Source organism: Rutidosis leptorrhynchoides, chromosome 6 (assembly GCF_046630445.1).
Source record: "Rutidosis leptorrhynchoides isolate AG116_Rl617_1_P2 chromosome 6, CSIRO_AGI_Rlap_v1, whole genome shotgun sequence".
NCBI lineage: Eukaryota > Viridiplantae > Streptophyta > Magnoliopsida > Asterales > Asteraceae > Rutidosis > Rutidosis leptorrhynchoides.
The window spans coordinates 419,283,710-419,302,098 of record NC_092338.1 but is presented as its reverse complement, the minus strand read 5'-3'; the positions used below and the strand labels follow the sequence as shown (position 1 = coordinate 419,302,098).

General features: G+C 32.1%; 2 protein-coding genes across 2 annotated transcripts; one reads left to right on the top strand and one right to left on the bottom strand.

The window, feature by feature from the left end:
• The first annotated feature begins 1,482 nt into the window (after positions 1 to 1,482).
• LOC139852727 (UPF0047 protein C4A8.02c) lies at positions 1,483 to 3,832 on the top strand. The gene is made up of 8 exons (XM_071842055.1): positions 1,483 to 1,740; positions 2,441 to 2,501; positions 2,596 to 2,690; positions 2,765 to 2,798; positions 2,896 to 2,950; positions 3,030 to 3,072; positions 3,187 to 3,259; positions 3,585 to 3,832. Exons 1-7 carry the CDS (start codon positions 1,528 to 1,530, stop codon positions 3,256 to 3,258), a joined length of 573 nt encoding a protein of 190 aa, XP_071698156.1. The 5' UTR covers positions 1,483 to 1,527; the 3' UTR covers position 3,259; positions 3,585 to 3,832.
• Positions 3,833 to 9,362: 5,530 nt separating this feature from the next.
• On the bottom strand, positions 9,363 to 14,095 carry LOC139851400 (neutral ceramidase 2-like). Its single transcript, XM_071840431.1, has 10 exons — positions 13,996 to 14,095; positions 13,207 to 13,601; positions 12,868 to 13,076; positions 12,435 to 12,785; positions 11,764 to 12,028; positions 11,257 to 11,518; positions 11,036 to 11,161; positions 10,737 to 10,800; positions 10,198 to 10,358; positions 9,363 to 10,105 (listed from the first exon to the last, which is right to left on the bottom strand). The coding sequence occupies exons 2-10, from the start codon at positions 13,551 to 13,553 to the stop codon at positions 9,554 to 9,556; spliced, it is 2,337 nt and encodes a 778-aa protein (XP_071696532.1). The 5' UTR covers positions 13,554 to 13,601; positions 13,996 to 14,095; the 3' UTR covers positions 9,363 to 9,553.
• Between the last annotated feature and the right edge of the window lie 4,294 nt (positions 14,096 to 18,389).

The following is an 18,389-nucleotide window of genomic DNA, read 5'->3' as shown; positions in this document are numbered from 1 at the left end:
ACCATTTAGCATACCCCTAAGATCTTCTTTGTTCTGATTTATTTTAAACCTCAAATCTTCATTTGGATACCTAGCAACCTCACTAAATCTTCTATCGTCTCTAAAAGCATTAGTTTATTGCTGTAACTTACCTTTGTTTGCTGCAAACTTTCCTTTATAGGTGGAAGGCTGCTGCTCTCTATCAACAGCTTTAAAAACCCTAATAGGGTTTTCGTCGAAAGAAATGCCTTCCAGGGACGATAACATCCTGTCTTCATTCTCCACCTCACTAAATCTGACAAAAGGGAATCGTTTCCCATTACGCAATCGTTTACCAACCATGTAGATGTCTTTCAAGTTACCGAAAGCTTTGAAAGTTTTCCACAGTTTGGTCATATTCCAATCCTCTGGATAATTGAAAAACATAAACGATGTTAGATGTTTTCCGAATGATTTCCTAGCATCGAACTGGTTCCTTCCGTTTTACCGATCTTGTCTCAATCCATGCCCTACCCTGTAGCTTGCTTGCCTTGCTCTCTCTCTCCTCACACTCTCTCTCACACATCCCATTTCTACGTAGTTAGCTAACTTATTATTTAGGGCTATATAAAATTAACTTTCTCAAATTTACAACACACCTCGACAACACACACCACAAAAATACAATCCAAAAAATCACACTCTACAAAGCTAAACTATCATTTAAAAAGAACATTTGTATCTCTAACTTCTAAAGGATGTATTTAAAAATTAAGTTTATGCATATATTTGAATGTGCATTAAGGTAGTTATTTGCATAGAATGAGTACTTATAATCAATAATCAATATACAGATAAATTTAAGATTTTGCTAATAATAACTCTTAAGTCTGTTGTTAACGTGCATAAAATAGTTATACGAAATAATCACCACTATAGTCTATAACTATAAAGTCAGTATGTAACTGTCGTGTAGAACTGTTTTATGCACGTTAATGACAGCCATAAAAATTGTCGTCGCAAATTCCTTCCACAAATTTAGCAAGCCTGAAATTTTTTAAGGCTTTAAATAAAATATTTTTTAACCACTGTTATTGACTATAAAATGTATTTTAACTAGTTATTAATATTATTATATTATTTTATTGTTACATTTGACAATTAAATGTAAAGTTAATCATTATTTTTTTAAAAAGCAAGTTAATTTATTTTATTTTGTAAACAAAATAGGTAGCACAAGCACATTATATATATAAATTTAATTTATGACAATTAATTTAGTAAATGCAAAATAAAACGTTTACCCTTTTATAACGCGCTAGCTAGTTAGGCATCTAAACTTTTGTTGACAATATGTAACTTTATGACTAAAATTCCAAAATAAAAATGCTCATAGAAATTATCGTCATTCGTCAATTACATTCCTCAATCATAAAATGAACCAGAAAAAAATCATGTGATATTTTTTGTGGTAGATAAAAATAAAATGGATTGGTATATAATTTATATTTTATTTATTTTTCTTGCCCAAATTATTTGGGTGCGCGTGTTTAGGGCAATACTCGAAATATGCAATCTTCGTGCGTGTCACTATCGTTATCGTCGATAGCAGCAGCAGCGACATTCCCAGTAAAAAAATCATCGTTTCGAGTAAAATCTGTGTATTCCCCGACGACGCCCAACACCGCCGTCACTGATTCGAATATGGCAGCTCCGAAATGGGCTCAAAAGACGATAACATTCCCTCCGCACAACCGTGGTTGTCATCTAATTACTCCCAAGGTATCTCTCACTCTTTCTGTTACTAAATACAAAATTTTGTAGTTGATAAAAGTTGCCCTAATTACGGAATTCTTAATTATTAATTATTATTTGTCTTTAATAAATCAAGAGATTTAAGTGGAAATACAAAGCACCTGCTACAAGTAAATTGGAATTTGTAAGGTGTAAATAGCTGTACATGAAAGTGTATATATAAATTGGAATTTGTGACTGATGTTATTGGTGCACTTGATTTCTCTAAGATGCTTTTTTTTTTTTTCTTCCTACAATTATGGTCAGGTGTTGTTATAGATTTTATATATTTCAAATGAGTTCTGCTGCTATGAAAACCTAGGTTGTATGTATACTTTGAACCAATCATGGTTACTGAAAATGAATTTTACATATATACTCGAGCTTGCTTGACATGAAGTTCTGGAGTTGAGGTTCTCTAACTCGTTTGCACCCCTAGAAGAAGATATTAAAATGCGTACAATATGTATAGTGAACGTACTACTTTGCTTTCCCCATAATATACACATGATATAAATCAATGCTATTACCAACGTTTTGGACACACTAACTGAATTAGCAGGATTATGCTTATTAGCGAGTATTCACTGCTTTTTGTTTTTCGAAAAAGTATCAACTCATGTTTTTTTGTATTGCTGCATTACCTAATGTGCTTTGTTTAGATATTAACTCATGTTTTTTGTATCAGATCATAAAGGAAATTGGAGAAGATCTGTCTGGATTCAAATGCGGTCTCGCAAACGTTTTCCGTAAGCTTTTTTCTTTACCTGTAGATTGAGTTTTACTAGCGACAACTGATGATAGAGAAATGTAAATAATACATAAATTGAATCTATGTAACAGTGCAGCATACCAGTGCATCGTTGACTATCAATGAAAATTATGACTCAGATGTTAGAGCCGACACCGAGACTTTTCTCAATAAGATTGTCCCGGAGGTTTGTTATTTTTCCTATTTGTTTTATATGACAAATCATATCTTAACATTCAAGGCCTAACAGTATAATTTCAGGGAAGATCTGCACCATGGAAACATACCCTGGAAGGTTAGCTTGCTGCACGTACATGTTATGCATTCAAAAAGATGAATTTCTATTTTGTTGCTGTTGTTGATGTGGACTTTTAACCTTTGTGTATGTGCAGGTCCTGATGATATGCCAGCACACATTAAGTCATCAATGTTTGGCTGTGCTCTCACGTAGGGATATCTCAATTTTGTATTTCTTTTGTTATGTGTGTAATTGATTATACTGACAGTGACCGTTGCAAATTGTTAGGATACCAATTACGGATGGACGGCTTAACATGGGGACTTGGCAGGTAAGTTTGTAACACCTTTTAGGTTTTATTTATATGTTTTGTAGTATTATTGTGTATTATCTTTCACTGTATTTTTGGTTGATCTGAATGCATCTTCTTATGGCTCTGGTGCAGGGCATATGGCTTTGTGAGCATCGTGATGAACCTACTGCTCGTAAGGTTGTGGTCACCTTAAATGGAATCTAAGGTAAAGTACAAACATTGAGATTTAGGTACTATCATTTGAACTTTTAAGCTCATTTTGTGTAACTTTGTGCTGAAAGACCTTTATTTGAGTAAACTACATAAATGGTCCTTATGTTCCATATAACGTTAGAGTTGGCTACTGTATAGGGACATATAACCTAAAGTTTGATGTTGATTAGAAGTCATCATGTACTTATACTAAACTATAGGCTGTATTACTTTTCATGATGTTGATGCAGTCTGAGGCTAATTAGAGATTTTTACTGCATATTTTGTTTGTGCTTATATCCTTTCTATGTTACTAATATTGATCCTTCTGATTGCAGATTTTTATGACGAGACCCCTATGTGTTAGTGTCAGTGGTGTTGGAATGTTGGATTAATGTAAATGATGGAAAATTTGTGTGGAGTCTTAAATGCCAAAAATCTGTAAGGTAATGAATGTGATACCTGTTCTAAGAATATAAAATATGTGATGGTTAGTTGTATCTTCTGAACAAGACTAATAAGCATGTAACACAACGCTAATGTGGCACACATATTAGACAATGTACGTTTGTTGCTTGTTTTGGAATTAAGTGGCTGTCCCATATATAATCGAGATAGATTTCATAGCCTACTGTACTAAACAAGTATACATCTTTATTTGAATTCTATGGTTATACATCAATGAAAATCACTCTCACAACGCACTTTTTCTTTCTTTATAGTAGTATATTTTATACCTCTTAGTTTGAATATACCAAACTAAGCAAAACAGATTGGACTCTTGTGCCGTTTTTTCTTTCTTCATTTCCTGTAAGTCATATAAAGAGAACATAATGTGGTTCTTTTCATCTCAACAGCACCATCCGGGATTTGATCGTCTGCATAAAAGACGTAAAACTAATCTTATACCGAATTTATGTTTAAGGAACATATAGATGTATTAATATGTACTTTGCTAGTTAAACTCACAGTTGATCTGCTGGTTCTCGAAAACGGCGATCTTTGGAGCTCTTTGACAAAGTTTTCTGGAATTTGGGAGTTTTCTTCAATGCATCATCACCATTTTTGTTAAAATTTGCGTACCTTACATCTTGACTGTATGGCTCGACACTTGCATCGCTATGTGTGATTGAAGATAAAGATAACCATCTTTGCTTAGGCTTGTTAACCCTCATGCTTTGCGTTACATTTTGATAGTCTTCGGCTTGTATGAACCTAGTTCTTTGAGTATCTGAAGTTGTGTTATCAAACATGTGTGTCGATTTTTCGAGTTGAACCTGGTTCAGTTCTCTTCCTTTAGATGAATATCTACGTGGTCGCTGAGATGTTGAGCACGATTTCGATTTCGTGAGTCTTAAGCCCAACGCTTCAGATGATCTATCGTTCTTGTTTGGATCAAACTGTGATGTGCTCTGATATTGAGAATACGAACGATGGCTTCCACCTATGATGGTACTTTTACTATTTTCTCCCTGTGTTTCCGATTCTTCCACACTCAAATGGAGAGTAACTGGACATCCAATTGCAGTTGCAAGTGCCTTGACTAAGCGATCTTCCGAAACTTGCGCAGCCATTTTGTCTGTTGGTCGTGTAAACTTCAAATGCACAATCGCATTGGCTGTCAATCAGTGTTGTGAATATATCATATTAGCCGATATTGGAACAAGGTTCGATATCAATCATTTAAAAACAGTAGTCTTACTCTTGGAGATAGACAATAATGCGAGTTTCGCTTGGTCACTAAGGAAGTTTCGTGTGTAGGAATTTTCGATTCCTTTCAGCACATCTTTCCATAACTCTTCCATGTCACTTAAGCTTCCGTGTCTGACGTGGCGTCTTTTGTGTTCGTCTATGCTTTCGACAGGTTCACCTGCACGAAAAGGTGTTACTACAACGGTATGTTTCAATATACGCAAATTCTGTTCTCGAACCAACAAAAAAAAATCACCTGAATTTAATGTTTTTTCTTTGAACGATGATGAACGTTGACGTCTAGGCAAGACAATATTAGTCGAGACTCTGTTTGCAGTTTTTACCGAAGTGATATCTAGAAATGCAGCTATTAAAGTTGGAGTCTTGTCAGTTGAGGACCGAAGCTGCCTTTCGGTCTCAATTAGTAGCTTTAAGATGTAGCACAATCTTGTTGAGTGAGTTTTGCCTGCACACAATGAGTGACCATGAATAGTTGTAAGTAGGACAAACTTGTAGATACTGGCCCCTGCGTTGCTGCCGGAAAAAGTTTTGCTCTATACCTTAAACTCAAAAATTAAATATAATAAATGTATGCCGACACCATGTCGACGTTAGCATCCACTAAAAAAAAAGGAAATGACAATTTATGGAAATATCACAACTAATGAACAATACCAAACGACACTGTTCATTGGTAAAACGACATGGATGTTGGCAACAATTAGCATATTTATGTATGTATTATGTATGTATGTTTGTAATGTTGTAATAGGACTCTACTTACTGAGTTGTGATCTGCTTGTGTGTGCCGATGACGAATCAAGAACTGCAGTTCCCGAGAGAACGTTTGTAACGAGATTTGCTAGCTGCGATACGAAAGATACTTGTTCGACACATTCACTCAACTTTTTAGCTAGTCTGATTGTGTTAATGGTGTCACCTGTGACTGCAACTGCTAGCAAGTCTAGTAGTTTGTTTTGCGGTACGAGGCCCACCTGGAAACACTTTGCGCATTAATCTCACGAAAATTCAAAAAATGCTGATAACCGGTAACATTGACCGGTCAACAAGCCCCGACCCAAGGACAATAAGGGAAAGAAGGATTTACTTACTAGCTGTTGAGCCATTGAGGTTGTGATGGTTGGACCCAGTAAGCTCAACTGATCCAATATATTCTCTGCATCTCTTAACGATCCATCTGATTTCGCTACGATAAGTTTCAACGCTTCTCTTTCGACATCCATACGTTCACAAACAAGAATCGTCTTCAGTTTCTTCATAACATCTTCATCGTTTAGCCTCGTGAAGTTAAATTTCTGACATCTTGACGCGATATTTCCATTAACAGAATTAACATCTGCAGTTATAAGCATAAACACAAGATTCAAACCGTAGGGCCCGTCCAATAAACTCATAAGCTCGTCCCACGTCTCCAAACTCAACGAATGACATTCTTCAATAATAAAAACCTTCAAACCCGTAACTGTATGAGCAAACGACGTGTTATGGAGAAGTGTTTTTGTTTTTTCTAACCCGGAAATTTTATTTCCGGAGCACAACTCCATTGTGTAAAGACTTCTTGAACAGCCTTTGCAACTGCAACACGGTTTAGTGTGAAAACTCGACTCACAATTCAAAGCCATTGCAAATACTCTTGCAGCTGACGTTTTTCCTGTCCCGTTAGGGCCATGGAACAGGTACAACGGTGCGACCTTTTTCTTCTGAACCGCATTAAACAAAGTCTTGACCACAATATTTTGGCCTACAATGTCTTCGAACAATTTTGGCTGATACTTGTTACCAAGACTTGTGTTTAATAATTCTACCTCATTAGATTGTGTGCAGGTGGTCTTTTTTACCACTTGCTGCTTTTGTTTGCTCTTAATCTTTTTATTCATAAGATAAATCGGTCTTCTTGTTCGTCTTTGAGTGATTCTTCTTGACCCGTTTGAAATAGCACGCCTGCAGTCCGATTCAGCTGCAATGTTATGGCTTTTTAATGTTTGCACATTTGATGAATAGTGATTGTCACCCATTTTTAACTTGAATGGTGGGTAATGTTGATCGTTTGTCGCTCGAAGATGTATATATACAAGAGAAGAATACAGCAGGGTTTGAGACATTATGGGCCCACCATGTAGCCGGCAACTGATATGATCCAAAAGTGTTAATTAGAAAAAGATTGCTAAAAGTTATAAATTATAATATTAACAAGTACAGTAGTATAGTATAGTAATGTAGTAGGAATGAAATGGTGAGACTGCTCCATGTGGAGGTTTTTCCCTTATTTATGGTTGCATTTTAAATCATTATAGCTTCAAAAATATTGTGGCATGCAGGTGATGATGCTGATTTAATACAATTTTATATTTTGTTTTTCTTGCTTTATATTTTTTTATGTTGTATGAGAAGTCTTCTACTATATTATACTTTGTCTTGTGCCATGAAATAGGGTATATGTTTTGTCTTTACCAGTCTTTTGTTTTTATCTAGAATCAAATGGCATATATATTCTCGCAAGAGGACTCGGGTTCAAACCTTTCTAGCAACATATATTGGGGGTGGTCACGGAAAAGGGTCGTAACGGTCCCAAAATAATTCGATTAGACCGCATACATTTTGAATAAAATACCCTCTTCTCCGGATCCGGATAGTCTGAACATACCCGTTTTTATTTTTTTGAGATTTTCTAACGACGAAAATTTATTAAACAAAAAAACCTCCAACAATGAGTTAGAGGGAAAATTACTAGGGCATATATGTTTACTGATACTGAGATGCTTCAACTCAGTTTCTTTTGTCTGTAGTATACCTTAATCCATTCAGTCCCTGCTTTTTTCTTTTTTCTTTTTTTTTTTTTTTTTTTTTTTTTTTTTTTTTTTAAGTTGTCTGCATTATGCCTTGATTCATTCAATGTATATGGGATTTACTTGATTTTTCATTTTTCTGGTAACCTATTTGTCTCTCATGCTTATGTTTCATCATCTTATCTGTATTTTAAAATCAACTTTTTTTGTTCTTTTCGTATCATAAGATATAAGATAAGATACTAATGACTAATGGAAGCTAATTAAACAATGTCTTTGCTTTTGAAAATATGCTAACCTACGATAGCTTGACCAAAACAAACCGTTCTTGTTACCAGAATATATGTTTTAAGTTTCGATTACATTACATTAAAAGACCAAAAACTAGTTTTTTTTCTCAAGCACATTCAAAGTGTTATGCATGATCCAGTAGCCATAGAGGAAGTCAATACATAACTATGATAATTTGAAAGTTCTGCGTAGCAACTTTTTTCACTGGGGTGGAAAAAAAATTTAAAGCGTAAGAAACTTTTTTTGGGCAAAATGTAGATATTTTAGGGCAAAATATGATGGTTTTTGGACAAACTTTGAAGGTTTTTGTGCAAAATTTGAAGGTTTTTGAGCAAATACTAATCATTAAGATTTTCGGGCAAAATATGGAGGCTTTGGGGACAAAAATAAAAAAACTACTGGCGCAAAATCGAAAAGCCTAATATTTTTGCACTAAAAATTGCAAATCGACTGGAGGCGGGTGCCCGTCAGTGGCGAGTTTAAAAATAAGCCTGTGGAGTCACTAGACATCACTTGTTTAAAATTTTTAGTATAAAATACTATTTATATTGTATATGACACCACTAAATTGCATGACCCCGTATATTTTTCAATTTTGTATATTTTTTTATTTAAATTGTACACGACACCACTAAATTAACTAATCGGAGCCCATATATTTTTCGAATCTGTAGCTTTTTGAAAGTAAACTACTACTAAAATAGCATTTAAATATAATTTGTAATGAAAAAAAAATTCGGACCTCTTTGAATTATAATCCTCGAATCGCCATTGGTGCCCCCCTCAAAGTTCTAAACAAAACCGTTAATGTAAATCGCTCTACCTCCACTGTGTAGTGAATGCGGATACATATCTCTCGTGTCACACAAAAAAGATTTTGATGGAATACAATGATTCTAAAAGTCACAAGTACTTATAACTAAAACAAGTTAAAACTAGTTAGATTTCATTGAATTACATCAAAAAGTAGGATATCCATATTTAAATTGCTCATATTTTACATCACATTTAAGCTTACATCTCCTACAATAATTTGCTTATAATCTGATAGGTAAGATGCCACATCAAATCTGCTTTCATGCTACTACTGTACTCAATGGTAACATTGATCTGTAATATTAACTTTTGCTGCTAACTTAACTGCTCATATTCATTTGTGAATCTGAACAATATGCAGTTGAAGACCAAATGGCAAAAACCACAGATTGGCGATTATACGCCCAAATCATATGTTAGCATAATCATCATATAGCCACTCGTAATAAAATGTAGTTGCAGCAACTCAAAACACAAAGCATACAGCCTCATACAGATACATGATAGAACTTGATACAAAGAACATATTAACAGTAACTGTATGCATACAGACGTACACTATTACACTCAGACACGTACCATTAGCAGGTCTGTCTATTAACATCAACCGATAGCATATTCTTATAGCTTTCATTTATGTCTCTCTTACAGTATTTTCATCGTGGCATCATTCATATTCTAAATTCTAATCAGCTCGTGTCTTATGTTACAGTAAACGCAGCAGAAGAACCCGTGAAATGATTGACTGAACCAAAAAGCGATTTCGACGCACCAAAATGTGTCAGTCTGTAAACACCCGACACAGCCTCATCTGGTATCTGCCATTCTATAGTCGCATAGCTCCGGGTACTAAGTTTCGAAGGTCTTGACCACTTGAACTTTAGGCACCAGTCATCGTCATCGTAGACCGGGTCCCACGTCTTATCATCAGGTTTGAACATCTCGACCAGTGCGAACGTACCTTCAGTCATGAGGTCATTTCTAGGGCATGCAGTATAAAAAGTGGCTGTAACTATATCGCCCGGTTTGTAAATTGAGTCGGGAGGAACGTCCGTTTTACAATCCCCAAAACTAGAACCGAGAGGGGTTGCATCCATGACAACTGGAGTTAGAAGGCTGATTTGCTTGTCGAGTAGGTCGGGTGGTTGTGGGCCCTGTTTGACTGTTTGGTCGTTAATGAGAGAATACGCCAATTTCTTGAATTCTTGAATGTATGCACTTAACGTATGTGGACCATAGAGAGTTGAAGCGCCCTGTTAATTATCAAACATATCTTTGTATTGTAATTTTGTAAGAAGCTGAACAAAATTTTAATATTATAATAAAAAAAACTATATATAGTGACCTCGTATCTCTGAATTTGATATTCCTCAAATGTAGTAACGTATTGTGAATACGTATTTGTAAGTCCCGCAATAACGACATGAAAATCACTTTTTTCGTCTCCGGATGTCATAACTTCCTTAACAGCGTCACGAAGTCGCCTCCCCGCCATTGTAGTGAACTCTACAAAACCGAAAAACGTTGTTTACAAGAAATAAATATATATTAATGGTGGAAAACAAATAACAAAAAATATTTAAGCTTTATTATCCCTTTAGACCAGATGAAGCGTTATCTAGTGACACTACTATTTACAGAATAAATCATTCTACCGCTACATACTTATCGTGGACTCATATGTTGACATGGGGCCGATAATTCCATTCAAAGTTGAAAAATGTCATAATAATTAGTAGTATTAAGCTTTATTATGATGGCCTGGCTCAATAGCAATAACCAATCTAATATGACCATTAGTTAATTATTGACTGTTCTTTAATCCCTTGTTACAAATAAAAATAAAATAAAAACATAAAAGAATAAACAGAAGTCAATGATTACCTCCTGGTACATTGAGAATAACAAGTTGTCCAATTTGAAAGATCTGAACTGGAAGTATGGACGGCTGCAAATATCATGATGAGAAATATGAGAAGTCGCTCTTTAAAGCCTTATAAACGTATAAACTTAATACAGCCTAAATATCCTCGTGACATTGTAAAAACATCAATATGACAGTATATACGCCGCAAATTTTGATCATGCAAGCACACAAAGTTGACAACTGGTCAAAAGTTGTAATCAGATAACCATAAAAGATGTTAGAAAGATAGAATTAGTTAACTTAAATGTTAACTTACCGCCCAATCATATGGTTCATGCATTTCACCAGTATCAATCAGAATGGGTTTTGGATCCTGACAATTAATCTGCTCCTTAGCAGGGTTATGCATTAAACCACCAACAAGCTTCCAAAACGCATTTCCCTATACACCATTCAACAAATTCACATCGCATAATTAAGTCATTTGAAAAGCTGATCCTGAAAGTGTATAATCATGTAATGTAATCTTATAATTACTTGGTCATCTCCCTGTTTAAAGTCAAATGCTCCGGGCCCGTCAGTGGTTCCAGCAGCAAAAGCGAAGCCCATTGCAGCAGGGCATGTTCTCACCGACTCATTAGCTTCTGACACACGGACTGAAATGTTTGAGAAATCAATATACGTATGTCGATACCTAACTTTCCCATTTAATTGCTCAGATGCACTTTCGAACAATTCTGCAGCTTTGTTAAATTGACGGTCACCTATGATACGTGTACTCTCAAATTCATCTGGATAACTGTCCAAGAATACAACACAACTGTTCATTCTATTCTAGCTACTTTTGAAACAGATTAGGTTCTAATAAAGTTTCTAACTTTACCCGAAATTATAATGTATGTATTCAGCTTTTTAAATTATTTAGCTTTTATGGTTGGATACATCAAACATACAATAGAGATTGTGGGTAAAGTTCAAAACTTTTTTGGTCAGTTGACATTTTTGAAACTGCAAACATTATGAGGGAAGGTATATAGTACATACCCTGGACCACGGCCATAGCAAAGTTCGTTTCGACCGTTGCAGGTACTCTGATTAAAATCACAGGGCAAGCCAGTGTCTAAACAAAACGCTCCTAGCACATTAGGGCTTACATCACCACAATTCGATTGACAAAATGCAGAGACGAATTGAGGCCTTTCAGCCTGCCTAAAACTACTCCTCACTCGTTTTGAAACACTTAGAGATCGTATAACACGTCTTCCCGGAGAAGACGGAATGGTGGAAGCAATTTCCATTAACTGTTTACCTGTTTTAAGATCAAACAAGTAGCATTAAGGTTGCATTTGATAAAACATAATGATTAACGATGATGGTTCATAATCTAACATGATTCAAAGCATCTGAATGAACTTGGTTCTAAATGACAATAAATTGTTTGATAATTGTCTCAACGAATAATATGAATAAGGTAAAATTGCGTTATTAACCTTTTACAAGAATAAAAAAAAATCAATATAGTTGTTTGATAAATGTTCTTGATATAATTTAAGGAGGATAATACAAAAAAATTAGTGCTTAATGGTTAAGAGAGTGTTTCAACTCTGAACTCTGAATGCTTGAGCATTAATGTCGAACCATTCAACATCATACGTTATTCAGAGGTATGAAACAAACATGCCAAACAAAATACTAGGTTGAAGTATTAAACATACGGTGTTCATGAAATTCTGGAATTATGTTAGAGATTCTTCGAGGAGGTTTATGATAAGCTCCCAGTGATTGGCTTATAAATCCTTTGCGAGTGTCAACTGAATTATACCAATCCTCCATAAATCGTGCAGCTGCACCTTTATTGTCACCGCTAATCAACGGATTTGTACGGCTCATAGACGTTCCATGTGTCGCAAACCAATTAAAACTTCCCACCGGACCCCACTCCTCGTCTACAAACTTCAAAAGCGTCATCTCTTTATCAGTGTCATATTTATATTTTCGTCTTTCTTCTTCAGGGTTATTAAGATAAGCACTCGGACTACGGTTTATACCCGCATCTATGAGCTCTCCTGCATTATCAATTTAACAGATTAGGGCAAGAACATATCGAAAACCTAGAAAGATAATAGCTAATATCGAATAGATGAATACCTTTATTTATGAAGATAGAACCTGGACGCAGATTCTCATGAGCTTGCACTATACTTTTCTCAATGCCATCCACAAGAACATCAAATGATTGTCGTACAAAACCGAGAGATGTTATTATATATATAACGTATTGAAGATATCCTCCGGGTCCCGCATGTGTGTGGATCCCGCTAATAGCAACATTCTCCTCAGTATATAAGTCACCATACCTAAAAATGATATAAAAGCATACTTTTCACTTATAGAACTTGCAATTATTGAGTGGTGGTAACAAACAAAAGCAGGATTATTACAGTAGTATGATTAAAACCGAGGTTAAAGATGGTTAGAAATACTAACCGTGCCTTCAATCTTTCAAGAACTTTTAAAGTAACAAGCTGTGAACCCATGCACGCATCGAGATTCACAAATACTAACGATTTCCCTTGAGGTTCTGCAACGATGAAACTACGAGCTCTCAATCTGAAATGGATACCAGAAGTAGTTTGTTCCATATTAGCATATCCCATCATATTCACATCTGCAGCGGGTCCCGTAATGTCATAGCTTCCAAGACCAATCAGATTTGTCGATTCAGATGAAGTCCCCTCACAGTTGGCTCGTACTAATAAAAAGGTCACTACTAATAACCACATCGATGTCGAAGGTTTTCGTACAACGGAACTCGATAGATGATGTAGGTTCATTGCTTCTGTTTCGAAGATGGTTAACCTTCAGAACATTTTTTCTGTCCTCTGACAAAATATTGAGATTGAATTACAGTAAGACAACTAAAAAATTTATTAAACCAATCACCTAATTATATTTTAGCCAATTTGACTCTAAAGACGTAAACAGTTATGATCATCAGTATTGATTGGATATATTTATGCATAATTTTTTAATAACTAGCTATATGAAATGATTTTTAGAAATTACTATAAATTCGGGAAGGCAGTAGGTTCAAAAAACAAAACTATATATTATGAAGATGATTTAAATTAAACACGTAATAAAGAAAGAAAGAAAGAAAACCCTAAATAAGAGTAAACTGATAGCACTGGAAAAATATAAATAATTGCAAGTGAAATTGAAATGAACAATGAATAATAGGAATATATAATTACTGGAATCAAAGCTGAAGAGTACCTTTTTTGAATATAAACAAGAACAAGTAGCCTGGGTATGATCGAAATCTGAGAGAAAGTTATGATATCCCAACTCAAGTTTGGGTCTCTATCTAAATCAGACAGACGTATAAACTGCTCCATTTTTATTGTTTTTTCTTATTAATTTTTTTTATTTTTTTTTAATTTTAATTTAATCAAATAAGGGAGTGACTAAATTACACCGATAGTCCTTAAGATTTATACGAAATTACATTAATCATTTTTATCTTCAAAAATTACACTAATAATCCATATTAATGGTCTTTAACTTACGATGCCTGTATCGCATTTGATAGAAATAAGGAATGTTGATGTGATTTTATGTATTGTTATAATAATAGACTTTTATCTATACTATTCTATTAAAATTAATAATAACTAGTGAGCATGGCCCGTGCGTTGCAAGGATTGTCCACGTTTTAGTACTTTTGATATTCATGTTTCGATTGGTTGCATAATCGAGTTGACTAAGATTCTGGATGAGTTATATGTTGTTAATATGCCGATGAACTTCTTCCATCATTTTAAAGTTGCATTGAACACACTCTCATTGGATATGATTGATAAGCAATATTTGTAAGCCCACAATTAGGTCATTGCATATTCCTGTAAAATCTATTGGTAAGCCTAAATAATCATACACAAAATCGAGGATCCATCATGTGATTATATATGTTGACAAGTTTACCACTAAAACATCAATCGTTAAATAAATAAATAAAAATACAATCAGCATCAATTCATAACTTATAAAAATGGCACGACTACATGAGTTTTTTGCATAATTGTTTACATTCAATTTTTTCATCATTAATCGCATCATCATTAATCAATTTCTCATAATTAACATTATGCATGATTTGAACTCAGAAGGTTAACGTACGACATGAAACTCAAGTATAATGTATTTTTATTATTATAGATTTTTACCAACATTTATTAGATGAGTTAATTACAATAAATACTAATTTCTTTTAATGAACTACATTGGTTAATCATAATAAATATCAAGAACTCGAAAAGTGGTGTATTAGATAATTTAGTAGAACCATTATCAAAGTATTTTTTTTATTGTGAACATTCATAATTTAATACGAAACAAAAATTACAAATACAATAACTACAAATAGATTAAAAACACTAATGAATTCCGCCATACTAATGATTACATTTACAATTATCGTTCCTCAAAAGCATAAAGTACTTCGTAATATACGAAAGGAAACACCTTAAAACTTACATAATATTTGTAATAGGATTTCATAATATGTGAAGATGGGATTCCATAAGAACTATTACCTTTATATTTTGTTATTGGATTTTGTTAGCGTCTTTCTTCTCTCTTCCCTGTACCAATAGCTAACTACATAAATAATATCAAAAAAATATTCAATATATAAACACGAACATTCGCAGATTAATTATAACACCGTAATAAATATATAATAAAATTAGTTAATAGAAAAAGAGAATCTCGTTAAAGTAGTTCACCCATATAACAAACATGATGGAATGCATATAAAAAGTAATACATTTTAATCGATTATCAAATAACATTAACATGAGTAAGTTGTGACAACCCGGAAATTTCCAACCAAATTTAAACTTTATCTTTATATTATTCCGACACGATAAGCAAAGTTTGTTAAGTTAAATCTCAAGAATTTTAAATTGTGTTCATACATTCATTATAACCTCGACCAAATTCTGACGATTCACGAACCGTTATATATAAATGAATATGTATATATATGTATATATATATATATATAATAACTTGAGAATATTAATAAAGTATTAAACGTATAATACTTTACATGAACGTATTTGTTTCAATATGTTTATCGATGAAATTAGAAGATAATATCAAATGATTGATTTATCAGATACATTGTGATATGATTACGGGTCTATGTTATGAGGTCCACTGTGATTTAAGTAATCTATTCTTTTTGACAACATTCGGAAAATGGTAAAGTGATTTATAAGTAAGAACGTGGAGTGTAAATAACTTAGATGTTGGATATCGACAAGTTAAGTAACTCGACATTTTTCATTAAGATGATTTCATACGTTTATTTAACCTTTGAACTTTATCGCATGCTTCACCAATAGACTGTAATTTAAAAACTTGAAACCTATTATGAATATATATGATTTTACTTTTCTAAAACGTTTTATGATATAACGATTTCCATTATTTTAACCTTTAAACAAAATGATTCTTAAATATATTTAGTTTTGGAAAACAAAATTATCATATTTATTTGATTTAGTTTCAAACGTACAAAAACATTTTCAGTTTAAAAAGAACTTTATTATTAAAACGTATATAACTTCTATAAATATCTAGAACCACTTTTGACAACTCATTACTTAACCAGTATGATAAAGATAACGATATTTATATTTTATTAAATATATATAACGATTTAAATTAATATTATATATATTTATACGCGTATTATACGTACATAGTTTTATACTTTTACTATACTTAAACTTTACCTTTACTTTATTTTTACTTTACTTTAACTTTAATAATTGACTTTAAGAATTCATATTTTAATAATTCACTTTAATAATTCATACTTTAATAATTCACTTTAATAATCCATACTTTAATAATTCACTTTAATAATTCATACTTTAATAATTTACTTTAATAATTCATACTTTAATAATTCACTTTAATAATTCAAAAATCTATTATAAATAGAATTCAATAGGTTTCATTATTTTATAGAAACTTGAAAATATTTTTCTCTAAACTCTCTCAATCGATTTACATATATATATTTACTCCGTATTATTTCAAGATATTATTAGTATACATAAAATATTACGACGGAGTGCTGTCCGAGTGATTTCGAAATTGTTTTTCGAGCTTGATAGAGCTAAGGAAATTATGGGTTATAGCTATGGAGGTGATGGGTAATGTTCGAGGGTATGCTCGTAAGGTCAATCTAGTGTTTATCGTCTCCGTTGCGTTTACGTACCTTTCCTGCAATATTGAATCTCAATATTGATACGTGAGTACTCATAATTTAACTTTTACATACTAATAGTATATCCCTGACTAGTGCTCGAGTATATAGGATTATGCATGTTTGTACTTTTGATATTGCCTTTAGTTAGGTTATGTTGAATCCTGAATTAGTTATATATGCGGTTGAGATAAGGTATAAGATATGCATGTCATTGAAAAGCTAGCGAAAAATTAAGAACTTTTCCTTTAGATATCGAATGGTTTCGATGAACGGATTTAAAGTTATAGTCAATCGAATTTTTGTATTATTATTAAAAATGATTATTATTATCGTCGTTATTATCGTCGTTCTAGTTTTATCTTATTATTATTATTTTATTATCTTTATCAATAAAAGGATTTATCATTAAAAATTGTTATTTTTATTATTATTACTATTGTTATTATCGTTAAATTTATAATTAGTAGTATTATTATTATTATCTAATTATTATTATTATTATTATTATTATTATTATATTATCATTAAAATAATTATTAGTATTATCGTTAATAATGTCATAGTAATTATCATTACTAGTATTATTGTAATTAAAACTAATATTAGTAACACCTAATTATTTTGATTACTATTATTATCATATTATGAACACGATATAAAAGTCGATTAAAAGCTATTAAACGAAATGATTAGGAAATAATGAGTATGTGTATCATGATGAAATTAAAATATTATAAGATATTGATTTAGATAAAATTATCATTCTTATTATTTTTATCATTACTATTATTATTAAAAGTATCGTTAGTATTAAAACTATCATTTTAACAAAAATTATCATTTTAATAGAAATGTCATTGTTATTATAAAATATCATTATTAATAGAATTATTATTTTAAAGATAATATTAAAAAGTATCGTAAATATTAAAGTTATCATAATTAGAATTATCATTTTATCATAATGTTATTTTAGTAACTATAAATATTGATATTTTAGTAATAGAATAATAATTATTATTATTACAAAATAATACAACTTTTACTTACTATTATTATAGATATTATTTTATCAAATAAATATGTGATACAAACATATTTTACTACGTGTAATAAAATTACTTTAATAATACCTATCATATTATCTTTATGATATTAGATGAACTCTATAAATTTTATTACTTAATATATATAAGAGTATATTTTATTATATAAATTTTAATATAAAAATTTTATTTATTAATAAATGAATTTTATTATTTACTCTAATAAATCTTTTAAAAATATTTAAAAATATAAAAATGACGATATTTAAACTCTATAATAATCATGTATAAATTTTAGAAATTATTTTTTAGTCAAATTGACTTTTGTTGACTTTTGC